The 19,048-nt window shown below is 46.9% G+C and overlaps 1 protein-coding gene across 1 annotated transcript in view; it reads left to right on the top strand.

The window, feature by feature from the left end:
* The window catches only part of ADCY2 (adenylate cyclase 2), a 449,290-nt gene that overhangs the window by 380,218 nt on the left and 50,024 nt on the right, over nt 1-19,048 (top strand). The window contains exons 16-18 of the mRNA XM_068990537.1: nt 16-153; nt 9,129-9,248; nt 16,278-16,447. Of these exons, the coding sequence (XP_068846638.1) occupies nt 16-153; nt 9,129-9,248; nt 16,278-16,447 (428 nt within the window). The remainder of the gene's footprint in view (nt 1-15; nt 154-9,128; nt 9,249-16,277; nt 16,448-19,048) is intronic.

Genomic DNA, 19,048 nt, shown 5'->3' with positions numbered 1-19,048 from the left:
TCTCTCCGCTCTTAGCAATGCAGCAAGAAAGCATCTGCTTCTCTCCTGTGGCTTTTAAAGTCATCAGGCATCATCGCCAACCGGCCTTGGCCTCGGATCTCCCTGACGGTCATCACCACAGCCATCATATTGACCATGGCCGTGTTCAATATGGTGAGTCACGGCCTGGACATGCCGTGGTGTCCATCTCGTGGGATATGGTCTTTCTCATGGGATTTGGTCCATCTCATGGCATTTTGAAACCTTCCCCATAGCTCCTTCGGTGATACCCATTGCTGCCTCTTTAAATTCAACATCCAACCGCTTTGCATAGGGGAAGGGTGCTTCCTGGGGAGGCCCCCAGGGAGGGAGGGAGACTCCTTCCAGCAGCTTCCCATTCCCTAGCTCGTCCTGACTCCAGCTATGGAAATGCCACTGAATGTTAGCAGGCTAATCACCAGGGAGACCAGAATCAGCAAATTAGAGAGACTGCAGTAGGAACGGGGTGCTGCTTTGGGCTTTAAAGGGCCTGATTTCAGACATCACCATCACTCCCACCTTAACCAGCTGGGTGGTTTTGAAGAATTTTCATTAAAAGCTTCCACAGGCTCCACTTCACTTCTCATGAGAAAGCTGAGACTTTCTCAGTGAGAACTGACACTTCTCTGTTAAGGTGGATTTTTCAGGTAAATTAACTGATGCTCCTGGCACACTTAGGATGGCATCAGGCGTTTGGTAAGTACTGAACCAGGGGTTGCTCTTACCGTATCAATGGTTTTAGTGGTATATCCTTAAAAGCAGACACTTCGGTAATCAGTGCTGATGAAGACACATCCTTTTTATTATTCTCACATCATCACCATCGACCACCACGCATTCACTCAACAAAAAAATAACATATATTGAGCATAAATACGCACCTGGTACTTCACTAGATCCTTGGAACCCAAAGTGAGTTTGTCTCCCCGGAGTTTATGGCCGAATTTAGGAGACTGACAGCTGGGTAAGAGGTTGTGAAAGAGTCTGACAGTGGAAGCATGACGGGGTGGGGCGGGGATAGGGGAACCAGGCCAGCAGGACGGAATTCTGAAAATGGACACAAGTAGCTTTCACCGGATGATGGAGGGAAGATCAGGAGGGCAGACATTTAGCATCAGGACAAAGAGAGAAATGTGTCCTAAGAAACAGCAAAAAGTAAGGCTGAAGAAGTAGGCAGGGACCGTGACGGTTTGCTTGAGATCTGTCCTCAATGTTATACCATGGGTCACACCCATGTATATGGGTTTGTACGGACGCACCTGGAGATTCAGGTGAGGGTGATGCCAACTGGAAGGCAGATGGGCTGGGGTAGCAGTGGCCGGGGTGGACTGGCCCCCTCTTCTCCGTCACTGTGCCTCGAAGTCCACCTTAAGGACACCCGGGAAGAAGGTGGCAGACAAGCACCAGCTTCCCTCCCTTCTCCCTCTTCCTGTCCATCAGGGCGGGGATAGTGTGCGCTCCTGGGTGTCTTCCCGTGGGCTTAAGAGCTGTGCTGGCTCCTCCCGCTTCCCTGACCACGCAGCCCAGCTCCCTCTAGCTCCCCTGAGAAGTGCGGGCCCTAAGCTAGGTCTTCTTCCAAGGCAGGGGCCATTGAGGGGTGTCCCTGCGACTCCTGTTTCCTTGGTACACACCTGCTCAGCCTCAGAGCTCAGCTTGTAAAGAGGCTGCCCCCAGCTGGGCCTGTGCAGTAAGAACTGATGGTGTCTGTTGGGAGAAAGGGCTCTGCAGTCAAGTCCTTGTAGACGGAAGACTTCCCGAGGACCAGCTGGCCCTTGGTCTTGGATTCCTGTGTGGAGTTGTCCTGCTGTGTCACGTTCATCCATGGCAACTCCACCATCCCGGCCCCCCCCCCCAGACTTCTCCCAGCCCATCTCCCCTCCCCCTGGACATGCACAGCACCCAAGGCCATCTTCCTGCGCCAAGGGTGATGACACCTTGCCCCAGGGATGGAGACCCTTTCTTCTAGATCTCAAGCATCCTTGCATCATGACAGCACTTATTTCCAACAAAGGCGTCATCAGGACTGACCAGGGAAGAGCTGGGACATGGTACCTGGTCCAGACAGGAAATTCCCTCGAGAATGATCCTACTCCAGAGGGATTTCAGATCTCAAGGGCTGGAGGGGATGTTGGCCGCCATCAGCCTGAGGCTTGTGTTCATGAGGCATCCCGACAACCGCCCGAGGTCTCTCTGCATGACGACCCAAGGAGAGTGTAACTGTGGCCGCAGCGCGGTCAGCAGAGTTGGGGGTAGGGTGGCCTCCTGGTGAGGAGCATGCGATGCAGAACTGAGGACCAGCCTTTCCTGGAAGAGCCCTTCAGCCAATGGGTCACTGTCTGCTGGACTCCAGCCTTCCCGCACGGGCAGTGCCGTTGGCTATGGCGTGTGAATACATCACCGCAGAGGAAGGTGGACAGAGACACGGGGGCTGGCGGGAGCCTTGGAGAAACGGGCATTTCCTAAAGCGGGTTCCTCGTGCTGGACTTCGTAGCAAGCGTGTGTGCATTAGTCCTGCTGCTCTGGGGGCCAACTCTCTGGGAGAAAGAGCCAGCCGGCTCCAGGAAGAGCTTGGTGAAGCGAGCTGTAGGGGAACAGCTTGGAAAGAGTGGACTTCACCACGAAGGCGGGTGGCTCAGGGAGAAGCAGAGCATCCTTGAAGGACAACACGAGCTAGAGCTCTGGGGAGTTCTAATACACCAAGTCTGAGTCCTGTGTCCCCCAACCCTTATCGTTAAGCTTGTTCATCCCTTTGGAGGGTTTCCCTGATGGCTCATTGAGTAAAGAGTCTACCTGCCAGTGCAGGAGGCACAGAAGACCCAGGTTCAATCCCTGGCTCAGGAAGATCCCCTGGAGAAGGGAGTGGCAACCCACTCCAGTATTCTTGCCTGGAAAATCCCACGTACAGAGGAGTCTGGTGGGTTACAGTCCAAAGGGTCACGAAGAGTCAGACACACCTGAGCTACTAAACACAGCACACATCCCTTCAAAATGTGTTCACTCACCTGTGCGCTCACCTGTGCACGCATCCTGAAAGTTGACACAACGTTTAACACAGCATCACACACCTGATGGCGAGGTCTTTTTTTTTTTTTTCTTGCATCCCAGGAAAGCACCTTTTATACAAGGAAGGGCCATTCCACAGTTACTAAATGAGAGAAGAATGAATGAATGAAGACATGTTTTTTATGAAATCCGGTTTGACCTTATAAAACCAGGATTCATCAGATAATTTTTAAAAGACAGAATTGAAATGGGAAACAAATATGATGTGAAAGCTGGTTGTATTTCTCCTAGGATAATTAGTGATTGACAGGCAGTTCAGTCACCATCTATAAATGTTTGATGAGCTCACTCTTTGGGACCCTATGGACTATAGCCCACCAAGTTCCTCTGTCCATGAAGTTTTCCAAGCAAGAATACTCGAGTGGGTTGCCGTGTCCTCCTCCAGGGAACCTTCCCCACCCAGGGATATAACCTGGATCTCCTGCATTGCAGGCAGATTCTTTACCATCTGAGCCACCAGGAAGCCACCGATTAACACATTTTTACAGTAACTGCTGGGAAGATCCCCTGGAGAAGGGAACGGCTACCCACTCCAGTATTCTGGCCTGGAGAATTCTGTGGACTGTACAGTCTATGGGGTCGCAAAGAGTCAGACACAACTGAGTGACTTTCACTTTCACAGTAACTGCAATCCCTTTGGAGTGAAGAATTGCATTTTGTATACCCTAAATATGTCTTCCAGTGTCATTTTCGGTCCTCAAAAAGAAAGAAGTGCATTGCCAAGTGTGGTAGAGAAGTCTATGGAAGACACAATAAAAGTCTGATGGATCCACTTTGAGAAAGAATGAAATGAGGCTCAGCACACTGGGCTGCCTCTTATAGGACTAGAGCCTTGGAGCAAGGAAAAGCCTTAAGTTACTTGTTCCTGTCCATTATTTTTCTCGATACCTGATAAATTTAGTGGTTCTTCCCCATCCAGAGGCTCTTATTTTTGTTTCAAGGAAGTATCACAAAACAGTACAAAATCCAACATTAGGTGGAGAGAAGAAATACTTTCCCTAGTTAGTGGATTTTCTCATCATGTCTTATTCATCACGGGAAGAACTGGTCCATCCGGTGCCATCCCTGATCACATCTGATGACTTTCAGAGAAATGTTCTCCAGCTACTAGATCCCCAGCCACTTGAGTTTTGACTGCGTCAGGCACAAAGTCTGGTGTTCCTAGCCCCACTGCAGGGTGCTTTGACCTCCCTGGGGTCACACGCATCCCCAGGGGGTGCCAGGCAAGGGAAGTGGGCTCCAGGACCCTCACTCACATTCAGGAAAGATGGCTCCTCCCACTGGGGAGGCAGGTACCAGTCTTGACCTGTATGTGGTTAGATGCTGTCAGCAGTTTTCCTAGCCCTACTTGAAAAATCTCCATCCTTATTCAATAGGCTACTATTAAATGCAGTAGAGCTTTTAAACTTATCCTGGTACTTCTTTTAAGAATACAATTTCTAGACTAACAGCCCTACTCCCAAGTTGTAGCTTTGCTATTTGTTAGCAGTGAGTAACCCAGTGAAGCTAATCCAGGCCCTGGACTAACATTCCAAGGGGAAGAGCAGCTCCTTTGTTCAGGGTTTAGGGGAGGGGCTGCCTTCCTGAGCAAGCTTTCCTTAAGGCACTGGGTGTGCACATACTCAGTTGCTCAGTCGTGTCCACCTCTTTGCAACCTCATGAAATGTAGCCCACCAGGCTTCTCTGTCCATGGGATTCTCCGGGCAAGAATACTGGAGTGGGTAGCCATTTCTTCCTTCAGAGGACCTTCCCAACCCAGGAAATGAACCCACGTCTCCTGCATATCCTGCGTTGGCGGTTGGGATCTTTACCACTGAGCCACCTGGGAAGCCCTGAGTCACTGGGAAGACGATGTACTTCTGTTCAGGGAAGGTCATCATTTTAAAGTCACAGCACATTCAGACCCTCTTCTGTGGCTCCTGTGATGTTGGAGTGTTCTTTTAGGGTAGAGGGAAAAATGCTTTCCTTTTCTTCCCTTTCCCCCCATCTTTTTCTGTTTTCAGGGCTTGTTGCTTTTCCTTTGGGGAAGCTCTGTTTGTATAACCGAGTCTATCATTTTAACCGTGGTTGAGCGTACCTTCGGGGCATTTGGTGTATCTGCAGCTTTGTGCTCCGCTCACCCTCTCCATTTGCAGAACTTTGTCATCGTCTTGCACAGAGGCTCTGTTTCTGTGATCGACGACTTCCCCTCACCCCCAACCCCTGGTAAGGTCTGCTCTGCTTTCTGCCACGGTGACCTTGCCCACCCTAGAAAACCTCCTACACGTGAGATGACATGCTGTTAGTCTCTTTGTGTCTGGCTTATTCCACTTCGGATAACATGTTTAAGGTTCTCATTTTCTTTTTGATGCCCAGTCCCTTCACACCAGGGAAAAACTCCTGGTTTGCCCTGGATTTTTCCAGCCAGTGGCAAACAGCCCTTATTAAACTGCTTTTCTGTCACCACCTGCCATCACCTTCTTTCCCTCGGGAGAGAGAGAAGCTGCAGGGGTGATGTGAGGACCGAGGCCCCCCACCAGCACCCTCTGCTCCTGACTGTGTGGGCGGGCCCCTGCATGCTGAGCCTCCATGTGGATTTTCAGTCACTAATGTTTCTCCCGAGCTGAAGTCTCAGAGCCCTTGTAAGAGCCAGGGTTAGTGGGGATGGTGTTCTTTACCTCTCATTACACACTAACGTCAGAGAAGACAATGGCGGCCCACTCCAGCACTCTTGCCTGGAGAATCCCATAGACGGAGGAGCCTGGTAGGCTGCAGTCCATGGGGTCGCTAAGAGTCGGACACCACTGAGAGACTTCACTTTCACTTTTCCCTTTCATGCATTGGAGAAGGAAATGGCAACCCACTCCAGTGTTCTTGCCTGGAGAATCCCAGGGACGGGGGAGCCTGGTGGGCTGCCTTGTATGGGGTCACACAGAGTCAGACACGACTGAAGCGACTTAGCAGCAGCAGCAACACGCTACCATGGGCTTCCCCGGTGGTGCTAGTGGTGAAGAACCCGCCTGCCAATGCAGGAGACATAAGAGCCGCAGGTTCAATCCCTGGGTGGGGAAGATCCCCTGGAGGGGGCATGTCTACCCACTCCAGTATTCTTGCCTGGAGAGTCCCATATAGAGAGGAGCCTGACACAGTCCAGAGGGTGACAAAGAGTTGGACACAACTGAAGCGACTTAGCATACATGCGCACACTAACATAAATGACAAAATGTCCAGGTGAGCTTTATTTAAAATGAATTGTGAGATATTACCAGGACATTTTAAATACCACACTCCAATAAAAAGTAGAGAAAACCAACCAGTTATCCTGACTTTTTTTTCCCCACATATAGGGTTTGGGGTATCAAATAGCTAGAGACCTCTGTGTTTTGTTCCATTTTTGTTCCCAGCTGGCTATTCAGAGCCATGTCTGAGAAGCTCAAATCCTCTGCCATTTTTTTCTGACATTTTGACACTTTCATCACGTGATGCCTCCCAAAATTTTGTACCTTTTCCGAGAAACTGCCCAGAGACTAATTATAAATAGCCCAGCTTTGTGAGCCACCTAGACACAGAGTTAGCCAGGGTTAACTAGTGGTTAATTGATAATCTAATTCTAATTGGTTAATTACTTCTAACTCCAACCAAATGACCAGCAATGATGTTATTGGGCACAAGCACGGTATTAAATTGCACGTTCATAATTTCATATTACTTGAAAAACATAATTCTGAGATGCTTTACATTGTCTGGGAAATGTAACAATTGGAAGGAGGGCTAAAAATATGCACTTAATTGGGATATCTTGTCCGGGGGATGAACATTTTCCCAACTAGGACAAAGGTAGAAATACTAAAATAGGTCCAGAGAGGAGTTCCCCCGAATAATTATGAAACTAGAAATGCATTCTGTGCAGAAAACTGTAGCACCTTAACCCAGGAGGGAGAAGGATGTGGGACTGATAACCCTCAAGCCTGGCCTGGCTGTAATTAGAAGTTTGTTATTTTTAAGTGGCTAAGGAGACGAAAGAGGAAAATTGGTTCCAAACTGCAGTATGAAGCCGCACAGACAGGACAAGGAGGCCTTGATTTTAGGGGTAGTTAATTAAACACTAGAAGAAAGTAGCTGAAGGGGGTTAATGAAGCATTCCTGAATGTGGTGATTAAAGTTCTCCACTGCTTTTCAAGTTCAACCATCCTACTATCGCAGAGCCTTCTTGCAAAACAAAGCTTTCACAGGATATATTATTACTCATTTGCTTTCTTCTTTTTATGCTGATATAATTAAGAAAGGTTTTTCTTTCGTTAGTTTAAGATCTCAGATTCCTGAGACTAGTAACCTATCAATCTAAATGGTCTCCTATTTGTTGTTTCCTTTAGTATTTAAATCAAATGTCTGTTGGGTCTGTCAAATCTAAATTTTTACATTTTGGAGTCTTGTATTTGGCCAGCAATTACTCCATTTTTTTCCTGTTATATTTTTCCAAAATAATCAGCACATTTATATTTCATCCAAGGTTTGTAACATTTTTGATAAATATTTAGTATTAATAGTAAATAATAATATCTCCTGGCATGCTGCAGTCCATGGGGTCGCAAAGAGTTGGACACAACTTAGCGACCAAACAACAATTCGCGAAAGAAATCTACATGTATTTGACTTTTAAATTAGTATTTTGCAGCATTTTATCAAAATATATAATGGGCAGAAACACTGTATCTAGAACCGTTCTTGGAATCTGAGAGGAAATGTTCTCAACAATATATTAAACAAATGCCTTCTTATTTACCTAAGTAAATTGCTGGAGGTCTTTGACAAGAAGTCCACCATCAAAGGGACAAACAAAAGCAGCAGCAGAAACTGTTCAAGGAAGCTTTCTTCTCTAGACCTTGAGCATGGATGGTGAGCCCTGCGCAGAAAGCCTAGCCTAGTTTCATGGAAGAGAGGGATATTTTTCATAAGGGGACCTGGCCCGAGGTTCTCTGCTTTATCTTCACTGAACAGTTGTCTGACCCGCAGTCACAGGATAGAAAGTGACTGATCCTAAGCAATCTGTATGGAAGCTTCTCCAGGAAAGAGAGAGACAAAGAGAGAAGCAGAGGAGAGCGGGTGAGCGAAGGAGAGAGAAACAGAAAGAAAGAGATTGAATTTTTCCTTCCTTGCAAACTGACTGACTTTCCTTCTGGGTGCTGCTGTTGGTACCCACTGTTGTTGTTTAGTCCTAAGTCATGTCCAGCTCTTTGTGACCCCATGGACTGTAGCCCACCAGGCTCCTCTGTCCATGGGATTTCCCAGGCAAGAATGCTGGAGTAGGTTGCCATTTCCTCCTCCTGGGGATCTACCTGACCCTGGGATCAAACCTGCATCTCCGGCTTTGTAGGCAGATTCTTTACTGCTGAGCCAGGGGGAAAGTCCCTATAAGAGCTAATCATATTTATTTTCTCAGGATTGCTTCCTTTTTAAATTAGGACCGCCTTTCCAATAGCCCTGAGAGCACCCTTTCTCTCCCATTTTGCCCCTGGTGACCCTGAGCTGCCAAGCGCTCACAAATAGTAGAGGCAAATGTCGGGGTCAGCTATTGCATGTCTCCCGTAAAATTAGTTTATCTCCTTAAGATACAAAATTCAGGAGGCTCCACTGATGCGTTTGGTGAAGATGATGAAGATACCGCAGAAACACGGAGGGAAGACCCCCATCTCGTGACAGAGAGTTGACTGTGTGTGCGTGGCGATGACAGCCTCCAACGTCATTCTAACCACGCTCTCTTCCCTGCGCTTGGTTCATTTTAAATTCCTGCTTAACAGAGGTGCTTCTCTTTTCCTTAACATCAGTCCGGGAGTTCTGGAATTCACTGTGCAGTGGGGAGGACAGCAAGAGTGCCTTACTTATTCGATAGAGATTTCCAAAGCCTCAGAGAGAAGCTGAAGGGATTAGCAGTGAAGTAAAGAGGCTGAACGGTCCCCACAACGCTGCTCAGTGAGCCGAAGAAACATATCCTTAGTAAGCTGAGCCCCCACCTGCTAACCCTTTACTCTCCTTTGCACTGATTGATTCCAGCAACATTTTCTTTGCAGTTTTTCCTGAGTGACTCAGAGGAAACAATTGTTCCGACTGCCAACGCGTCCAACACGAGTCTTTCTGGCGCAAGTAACCAGGCAGCAATTCTGCGTGCGCAAAATCTGTTTTTCCTGCCGGTAAGCACACCTCCCTGGTTCTTATTGTTTTTATTGTTTTCCTGTGTGCTGTTCCCGATTCAGTGGCGTGCCTTCCACTTCCTCTTCCGCCGTAGACTTTATTCTCCTTGTTTAGATTCTGTATCTGAGTCTGTCCTGACCGGGTAAAAATTGCCAGCCTTTGATGGAAAACTCCCAGCCAGTGGAAACCGATTAGACCGCATGGACAAACTTGCCATGGCCTTTTGAGGCTCTCGCAGATGACTTTGTCGCTTATTCTCTTAATGCTACGTGTTCATCTTTTTATTGACATGTTTGATTCACAATGTTGTGTTAGTTTCTGGTGTTCAGCAAAGTGATTCAGTTTTACAGATACATATTCTTTTCCATCATGGTTTATTACATATATATTCTTTTCCATTATGGCTTATTACAGGATGTGGAATATAATCCCCCAAGCTGTACAATAGGACCTTGCTGTTTATCCATTCTATGCATACTAGTTTGTATCTGCTAACCCCAAACTCCCCATGTAACCCTCTCCCACCCTGGCACCCGTAAGTCTGTGTTCTGTGTCTGTGAGTGTGTTTCAGTTTTGTAGTTCATTTGCATCTATTTTAGATTCCGCATATAAGTGATAGCATCTGGTATTCCTTTTTCTCGGTCTGACTTACTTCAGAATGATCATCTTAGTGATGATCTGACTTAGAATAACCTGACTGACTTAGTATAATCATCTCTAGGTGCATCCACGTAGCTGCAAATGGCATTGTTTGATCCTTTTCATGCCTGAGTAGTATTCCATGGTGTATACGTGCTCCACATCTTTATCCATTCACGTATGGACGGGCATTTAAGTTGTTTCTGTGTCTTGGCTACTATAAATAGAGCATGTGTCCTTTTGAATTATAGTTTTGTCTGGATACAGGCCCAGGAGTGGGATTGCTGGACCATGTGGCATTTTTAGTTTTCTGAGGAGCCTCCATACGGTTCTGCATTGCGTCAGCAACAGTTGATCTTGACACGACATTTTATAGTGTGCACCCCAGCATGTCACTTTCAGTTGTATGTCACTGAATTTATGGGTGTGTTGCTTACAGATTTCACTAATTGCTCTGTGAATGAGCTTCCTGACTCTGTGATGACTGGGTCCGAAGCTCATATTTCTTCTTCTTTGGCTGCAAATGCCATCCAGTGATTATATATCAAATAATCCTTACTAACAACCCATTTTAACCAAGGTCCAGAAGGGCCTAGATTGAAAGTTCAAAACTTACTAACACATCAGTCTTTTTAAGTGAAAAGAACTAAATTAGTTATTTACTGCTTAATGACTTCTTTCTTCTATGAATTTTGTGTGGAAAAAAAAAGATTTTGATGCTCTTCTTTTGACTTTCTGAATAATCATCTAAAAGTAACGCGCATTCAGTTTGTCTCCCGTAGCTTCAAGAGTGCTAGATGAACTATTCCAGACTCACGGAAACTGGTCACTGAAGATGTATATTTTTAAATTTTTCTACCAGTTTCTCAAACTCCATCAACTATAGCAGTAAAGTCTCCTTTCTTCACTTTGCTTTTGTTGATTTATCCCCTTGATATTAGGCATTGATCCTTTTCCCCATCTCATCATTTCAGTTTTCTGGGATGCTCAAAGGTCTGTGTACAGAGAGTAGGGGCATCTGGTGCTCTTTAAGCCATGACTGTTTCAGTGGCCAGCTGTCCAAAGTCCATAACAGGGTCCCCGTAGGCTCAGGAAGAGAGGACAACATAAGCTTCATCCCTTTTCCCTGGGGTCCTGGCTTTCATTTTCAGCAGTACTGTGAACCCAGTGAGGATTAGGGAGCATCTTTTCTATTTTAGTTATGTGAGGGACGAGATTCATAATGAGGGTTTACTAGCTGTGACCTCACCATGGGCAGTTTGGAGCCCCCTTCTTTAGAGAAAGATTTAAACTCCCTGTGTGGTCTGGCTCCTTCTCCTTGGATGGATGTTGTTACCTGGTCCATCAACCCCTGGAAGGAGGATGTGCCTCCGAGCCATCCCCATGCCTTGTTCATAAGACACTTGCTCCTTGGAAGAGAAGCTATGCCCACACTAGACAGTGTGTTAAAAAGCAGAGACATCACTAGGCTGACAAAGGACAGTATAGTCAAAGCTATGGTTTTTCCAGTAGTCATGTATAGATATAAGAGTTGGACCATAAAGAAGAATGAGCACTGAAGAATCAATGCTTTTGAACTGTGGTGCTGGAGAAGACTCTTGAGTCCCTTGGACAGCAAAGAGATCAAACCAGTCAGTCCAAAAGGAAATCACCTCTGAATCTTCACTGGAAGGACTGATGTCGAAGCTGAAAGTCCAATACTTTGGCCACCTGATACGAGGAGCTGACTCATTGGAAAAGACCTTGATGCTGGGAAAGATTGAAGGCGGGAGGAGAAGGGGGCCACAGAGGATGAGATGACTGGATAGCATCATCGACTCAACGGACATGTGTTTGAATGAACTGCAGGAGATGGTGAAGGGCAGGGGAGCCTGGCGTGCTGTAGTCCGTGGGGTCACAAAGAGTCAGACTTGCCTAACTGACCGAACAACAACAAATTCCACTTCTCATTCACTTAGGCTGAACTATCAAAAATCTGAATTCTAATCATTGTTTTCAGCGTAGTTTTAGCAGCAAAATCCTTTTTAAAATCAAATCTTGCACACAGCCCCACTTGATAACAATAAAAGCACAATTCACATGGCTTCACGTGGGCCGCGCACTGCTCTGTGCTATCTGCTTCCATTACATGCTTCAGTCTTCACAGGAATTATTAAAGCAGGCCTTGTCACCCTCCTTACCTTCAGTCACCCATTCAGAGGACAGGCATGCCGTTAATGATTGGTACCAATGAGCTCCTTTGTGAGTGGAAGGGTGAGACCCTGAGTGGGAACCTTGCCAGGTGCCAGGTGATTTCATGGCTTTTTTGGAGCAGTTTTGTAAGACAAGCATGACTGCTGACTAAAGAGCAAGGATTCTCTAACTCTTGGTAAGGACAGATACTTTGGAAAAATCTAATAGTGGATGGGCCCCAAAATGAACTAAAAAAAAGACGACATACAAAGTACAAGCCCATGTTTTATTTGATTCACCAGAAGGACACCTGCCCAGTCAGGTTGCTGGGCACATGCCCACAGGCAAGGAGGCCCCCTGAGGACCCTCAGACAGTTGGAGGGCTCCCTGAGCTGCTTTCAGAGGCGGTCCCAGTACTGATGCCCAAGTGTCATTGAGCCTCACACTCTACCCGCCCCCTAAGGACAATGCTTACTCATTAAGTATGTACATAAGTAATTTAAGTCATTAGGGTAAAAAAAGACCCTGGTGGAAAAGGGAAAAGACCATGACGCTGGGAAAGATTGGGGGCAGGAGGAGAAGGGGACGGCAGAAGACGAGATGGTTGGATGGCATCACCAACTCAATGGACCTGAGTTTGAGCAAGCTCTGGGAGATAGTGAAGGACAGGGAAGCCTGATGTGCTGCAGTCCATGGGGTTCCAAAGAGTCGGACTTGACTTAGCGACTGAACAACACGGTAATAATGGCAAAGTGCGCTATAATGAGGCTGGTTTCAAAGCCCAGGCCACCTCACCCTTTGCTTTAGGGAGACTGGGTTGGTGGTGCCCGTCCTCTCTGTCCCAAAAGTGAAAAGTACCCAAAGTGAAAGTCGCTCAGTCATGTCTGACTCTTTGCAAACCCTTGAACTATATAGTCCTTGGAATTCTCTAGGCCAGATTACTGGGGTGGGTAGCCTTTCCCTTCTCCAGGGGATCTTCCCAACCCAGGGATTGAACCCAGGTCTCCCACATTGCAGGCGGATTCTTTACCAGCTGAGCCACCAGGGAAGCCCAAGAATACTGGAGTGGGTAGCCTATCCCTTCCCCGGCAGATCTTCCCGACCCAGGACTCAAACAGGGGTCTCCTGCATCGCAGGCAGATTCTCTACCAGCTGAGCTACCAGGGAAGCCCTTCTCTCTCCCAGACTCTGGAGTCCACAATTCCTCTCCACCAGCTCAACTGGCCCATCAGGATGTGTTTCCTAGGCTCCTTGCCTCTTCCTGTTCTCTCTTGTTAAAAGGGTCAGTGGTCAGAACAGTGGAGAACTGACATGAGGTCATTGCTGCCAAAGGAACTGTGTTTACAGACCTTCAGCATCCCCAAGCCTGCTGCCACCCATCATGGCTCCCAGCCGAGGAGTGCTTTCCTTCCCAAGGACTGACCTGATTGTTGTGGGTCCCCACGGAATTAATTGCTGGTATTCCTTCTGAAGCTGAGATTCCAGGTCTCAGTCATCATGGTAGGGATCTGCATTGATGCTGCGTGGGTGCCTTTCACAGGGAAGGGAGAACACTGGTGGGAACGCTGCAGCCTGTTTTTTCCACTTTCCTTCCTTCCCCAAGAACAAGACTGAGGCACTGGTATCAGTAGCCTTTCCCAGTTGTTGTTCAGTCGCTAAGTTGTGTCCAACTCCTTGCGACCCCATTGACTGCAACATGCCAGGCCTCTCTGTCCTTCACTACCTCCTGGAGTTCGCTCCAGCTCATGTCCATTGAGGTTAGTGATGCTATCTAACCATCTCATCCTCTGCTGCCCCCTTCTCCTTTTGCCCTCAGTCTTTCCCAGCACCAGGGTCTTTTTCAGTAAGTCACCTCCTTGCATCAGGTGGCCAAAGTATTGGAGCTTCAGCTTCAGCATCAGTCCCTCCAATGAATATCGGGACTGATTTCCTTTAGGATTGACTGGTTTGATCTCCCTGCTGTCCAAGGGACTCTCAAGAATCTTCTCCAGCAGCGCAGTTCAAAAGCATCAATTCTTTGGTGCTCAGCCTTCTTTACAGACCGACTCTCACCCAGGGCTGACTGTAAATGACCTTGGCTGGGGAAATAGAAGAGCTAGAATGACAAAAATAAGCAGCTTATACATGGTGTGTCCCTTATAATGAAACTAAAATGGAGCCGCTTACACCCTGGGCTGTTTCTTAAAGGCAGGATTTATCAAACATCAGTCAGGTCTGTGTTATTGAAATGATTCGACTTTACAGAGAGCTGCTTCTGTTGCAGTAACGCTGAGATGGTAGCTCACCCTTCTTTAAGCCAGCCCCTTGATCCAGCAGACAAAGGCTTTGTAAGAACGGAAACCGTTTCCACTTGGCGGGCACCTTCTGGCCTGCAGGGCGGTGAGCTCCAAGCTTTGCGTGCTCTCCTCAGTGATCTAGAAGAAGGACACTATTGCCCTCATTTTTCAGATGAGGACACTGACACAGGCAGGTCAGGTCACTGGCCTGAAGTGACTCAGCTGATGACTGGTTGGAGCACGATTGAATCCAGGGCTGTGCTGTCTTGATGATGTCCACTGTGGGTAACAGAAGAATGCTCACACAGGCGGGCCTGCCAGTTCCCTCCTGTGAACCACAAAAGGTGGACCATGCCCGGCCTCTTCCTCACACTGGGGTCTTCAGTTTCTTCAGGTGCCTGTCCACTTCCAGGGTACTCACGACTCACCGGGATCAAAGATTTGTGTGTGTGCTTACTTGCTCAGTTGTGTCTGACTCTCTGTGACCCCCATGGACTGTAGCCCGCTCCTCTGTCCAGGGGGATTCTGCAGGCAAGAATACTGGAGTGGGTTACCACGTCCTCCTCCAGGGAATCTTCCAGCCCAGGGATTGAACCCAGGTCTCCCACATTGCAGGTGGATTCTTTAGCATCTGAGCCACCAGAGAAGATCTCCTGGACAAGGCTCAAAGCTTTTAGTTTTTTTGTTTTTCAATTTCACATTTTACTCTCAAACTACAGTATGCAAGGCAATGTGAAACTAGAGTAAGGAAAAACATACAGACCAATGGGGTAGGAGTGAGAGCTCAGAAGTGAACCCTCATATCTACGGCCAATTGATGTTCAACACATGTTAAATCTTGTTTGTTGGTTTTATTCTGTGTGTGTGTGTGCTCTGTTGCTTCAGTCATGTTAGACTCTTTGCGACCCCCATGGACTGTAGCCCCCCAGGCTCCTCTGTCCATGGGATTCTCCAGGCAAGAATCCTGGAGTAGGTTGCTATCCCCTTCTCCAGGAAATCTTCCCAACTCTAGGATCGAACCCACGTTCCCTGAATTGCAGGCAGATTCTTTACCCACTGAGCCACCTGGGAAGCTTTGTTTTACTGTATATGGTGCTTTAATTTATTCTCAGTCGTCTTCGTTGTCATTCTTCATCTCGAATGAAGATTCCTGAGCAGTCTGGTGAAGCCCATGCACTCCTTAGGATGTTCAGCATTTTAATTTTTGGAGTCTGGTTGATTTGCCTTGCTGTGTTAGCTTCAGGTACGCTGCACAGTGACTCAGTTGTACATATACATATGCTCATTCTGTTTTAGGTTGTTTTCTCATACAGGTTATCACAGAATATTGTGTAGAGTACCCTGTGCTATACAGTAGGTACTTGTTGCTTGTCTGTTGTATACGTAGTTCAAAACTTTTCGTTTCTCAAGTCCTTTTTATTCTAGCTAATCCCTCTGACACACAACTGCCCTTTTAATAAAATCCCTGGGCTTTGTTACACCTTTAACAGAACTACCTGTAATGATTTGTATCCCCTTAATGAATTAAATCATTGAAAGCCCACAAAAGATCCTGTGGACAGTCACTTTGTTTTAATCTATAAATGTGTGGGGAGTCTTATTGTTTCATCTTCAAGAAGCAAATGACATCTGCTTATAACAACATGGCTTCAACACAGATTTCTAAAACTTCTTCTTGAAACGTATTTGGCCATATGCACGATTATTTTTTATTAAACACGCCACGCTGGGTGCGCAAGCCGTGCCGTGAGGAATTCTTTTCTAAATCCAGTGTGTTTAGTCATTTGCCACTGGACCAAAGAGCAGACGAAGGCATCTGCTTTCACGATCAGTTTGGGAGTTGACCCAGGGAGCTTGGTGGTGGTCCCCCGTTTTAATTCTCGCTCCAGCATTCCTCAGAATAGATCCTCCGTATTCACCCGATGTATTTCCCTGTTCCAGTACTTTATATACAGCTGCATCCTCGGGCTGATCTCCTGTTCCGTCTTCCTGCGTGTGAATTACGAGCTGAAGATGCTGATCATGATGGTAGCCTTGGTGGGCTACAACACCATCTTCCTCCACACTCACGCTCCCCTCCTGGACGACTACAGCCAGGTCCTGTTCGAGAGGTAACCTGCTTCCTCTCCCATCTCTTTACTTAAGTCCTTTCATGGGATGCCGGTAACAGGAGAGTGTGTGGAGTAAATGAGTGGCATTGTTATTGGGAATCTTTGTGTGAGAGTTTCTTTGAAGTGGTGATTCTGGAGGATGCTGTGTGTATCATTGGTTACATAGGTATGATCTAGGCATGATTACAGGTGATCAGTAGATATGAAAGGGTTTAGAGAGACCATCTGTGTTATAATCTGTACTGTACTAATGAGGATAATCCTTTTTCCCCATCAGTATTGTCGATATTTTGGACTGAAATAATGTTTGGAGGGAGAGTTTGGGCGGAGGGGTTGCCCTCTGCATTGGCAGCACCCTTGGCTTCTGCTGGGGAAGGAAAAGGCAACCTACTCCAGTATTCTTGCCTAGGAAAGTCCATGGACAGAGGAACCTGGCGGGCCACAGTCCCTGGGGTTGCAAGGACGGGGTAAACAAGAACAACTGGCCTCTGCCCGCTAGATGCCAGACACAATCCTCCACCCCAAGTCATGAGAACTGTCAAGGCCTCCAGACACTGAAGAATGTGTCCTGCAAGAGAGTACCGCCCCCAGGTCAAAACAACTGAATCCACATACACAAAAGTACTGGGAAAAATAAATGATTCTATTCACAAGGTATAATGCAAAATTTCCTATTGAAGATTTCCTAAAACATCTTGGTGTAGAGGGAATACTGTCAACTGTGGCAAGTTCCAAGAAAGGATTGCTGTTACGGCTATTTAGTTGCCAAGTCATTGTCTGACTCTGTGACTCCATCGAATGTAGCCCACCAGGCTCCTTTGTCCATGGGATTTCCCAGGCAAGAATACTGGATGGGTTGCCATTTCCTTCTCCAGAGGATCTTCCCAACCCAGGGATTGAACCCACATTTCCTGCATTGGCAGGCGAATTCTTTACCACTGAGACACCAGGGAAGGCCCCCAAGGATATGGTTGTGTTTACTCTGCCAACTTTAGGACTGGATGCTTCAAGAAGGATCTTCCCAGGTGCACTCCTTTGGATTTATAAAATGTCTGCTGTTATCAAATTGCTTCTGCAAACCTATCATAAATATTTATTCATTGCTTGAAAAAAAAAAAAGAGTTTTAATCATGATATTCTCCAACTCACATCTTGACAGCAAAAACACATTTTGTATCAAGTGTTAAGTTTATTTCCGACTTCAGGTTTTTCCTGTGAGCACTTTGCATAATCTCTCATAATATTTCTATATTTCTTTTAACATAAAATAAATGCCTTAAATATTTGCATAGATTGTTTTGCTGCCGAAAGATGGTTTGTGTTGACAGAGCATGGCTACTTCGCCAAGGGAGGCCTGATGTCAACAACACGGGAACCTCACTGTGTAAAGGTTTCCTCTCAAAACGATTGCTTTTAGAAACACAGCTACACCACGCTCTCTTCACCTAACTTAATTTTTGTCATCCTCCATGCCATGAAACCCTAATAATCTGTAGTCAAGTGGTGTGTAGTGGAGTTGTAAAAATACATAATTGCATTAAGGAAATTTTGTGATTCCTTAGCCAAGATGAGAATGCAATCAGAAATTGATTTTCTGGTACATTCTCAAAATTACCAACCAAACATGCTTTACTATTTCTCTACTGCATGGAGAGCCTGTATCGAATCCCTAAAGGAATGTAGCATCACTGATTTTGACGCATGGCTGAGGATGCAACTGGACTGCACTTTATTAAATTTAAAGTCGAAGCAAACGAAGAAATTAGATTAGCAAGTTTCTGATGGCGGGGGGCACTGCTTTGGGGACCTGAGGGAGACACACCACCTCTGACGAGAACCCCGGCCGCAGGAAAGTAGTTATTTGGTTGAAGAAAAGCCTCACTTTCAGAGCCCTTTGTTTCATTCGAGGTCTGTAGCGTGCGCGCTCTTGGTTCTGTCTTTATAATCACCTTCTAGCTGGGAGGGCTGACCGGACAAGCTTCAGGCACCTGCCTTTCCTTCCGACCTCAAGTCTCCTGCATTGCAGGCAGATTCTTTACCATCTGAGCCGCCGCGGAAGCCCCTAGGAGGGCGCCCCTGATTCCTGATCTTTTTTCCTTTTTATTTTATTTATTTATGAGACTGTGCTGGGGCTTCGTGCTGCGCGGGCTTTTCTCTGGGCGCAGCGAGGGGGTCTGGTCTCCAATCGCGGTGCACAGTCTCCTCATTGCGGGGCTTCTCCGGTTGCAGAGTACTGCCTTCAGGGTGTGTGGCTTAGTAGTGTGACTCAGGAGCTCCGTTGCTCCAAGCATGTGGACATTCCCAGGTCAGGGAGCAAACTCTCCTGCACTGGCACCTGGGTTCTTCACCACTGAGCCACAAGGGAAGCCCACCGCCCTCATCTTGACTTGTTGTAGAATCCAGAGTCGCAAAACAGTCCTTAGAAGACACTCAAGACGGTGGAGTACAGTTTATTATGCTAGCAGGTCCAAGGGGAATCGGTTCCAGACAAGGACCCCGGTGATTTCGGAGGACTTGGTTTTAACCCTCCGCTACATGACTAGTTGAAAGTGAAAGTCTCTCAGTCATGTCTGACTCTTTGCAACCCCGTGGACTATACAG

The sequence above is a fragment of the Capricornis sumatraensis genome, chromosome 18 (genome assembly GCF_032405125.1).
Source record: "Capricornis sumatraensis isolate serow.1 chromosome 18, serow.2, whole genome shotgun sequence".
NCBI lineage: Eukaryota > Metazoa > Chordata > Mammalia > Artiodactyla > Bovidae > Capricornis > Capricornis sumatraensis.
Note: the sequence above shows the minus strand (reverse complement) of the source record. Positions and strands in the feature narration are given on the sequence as shown.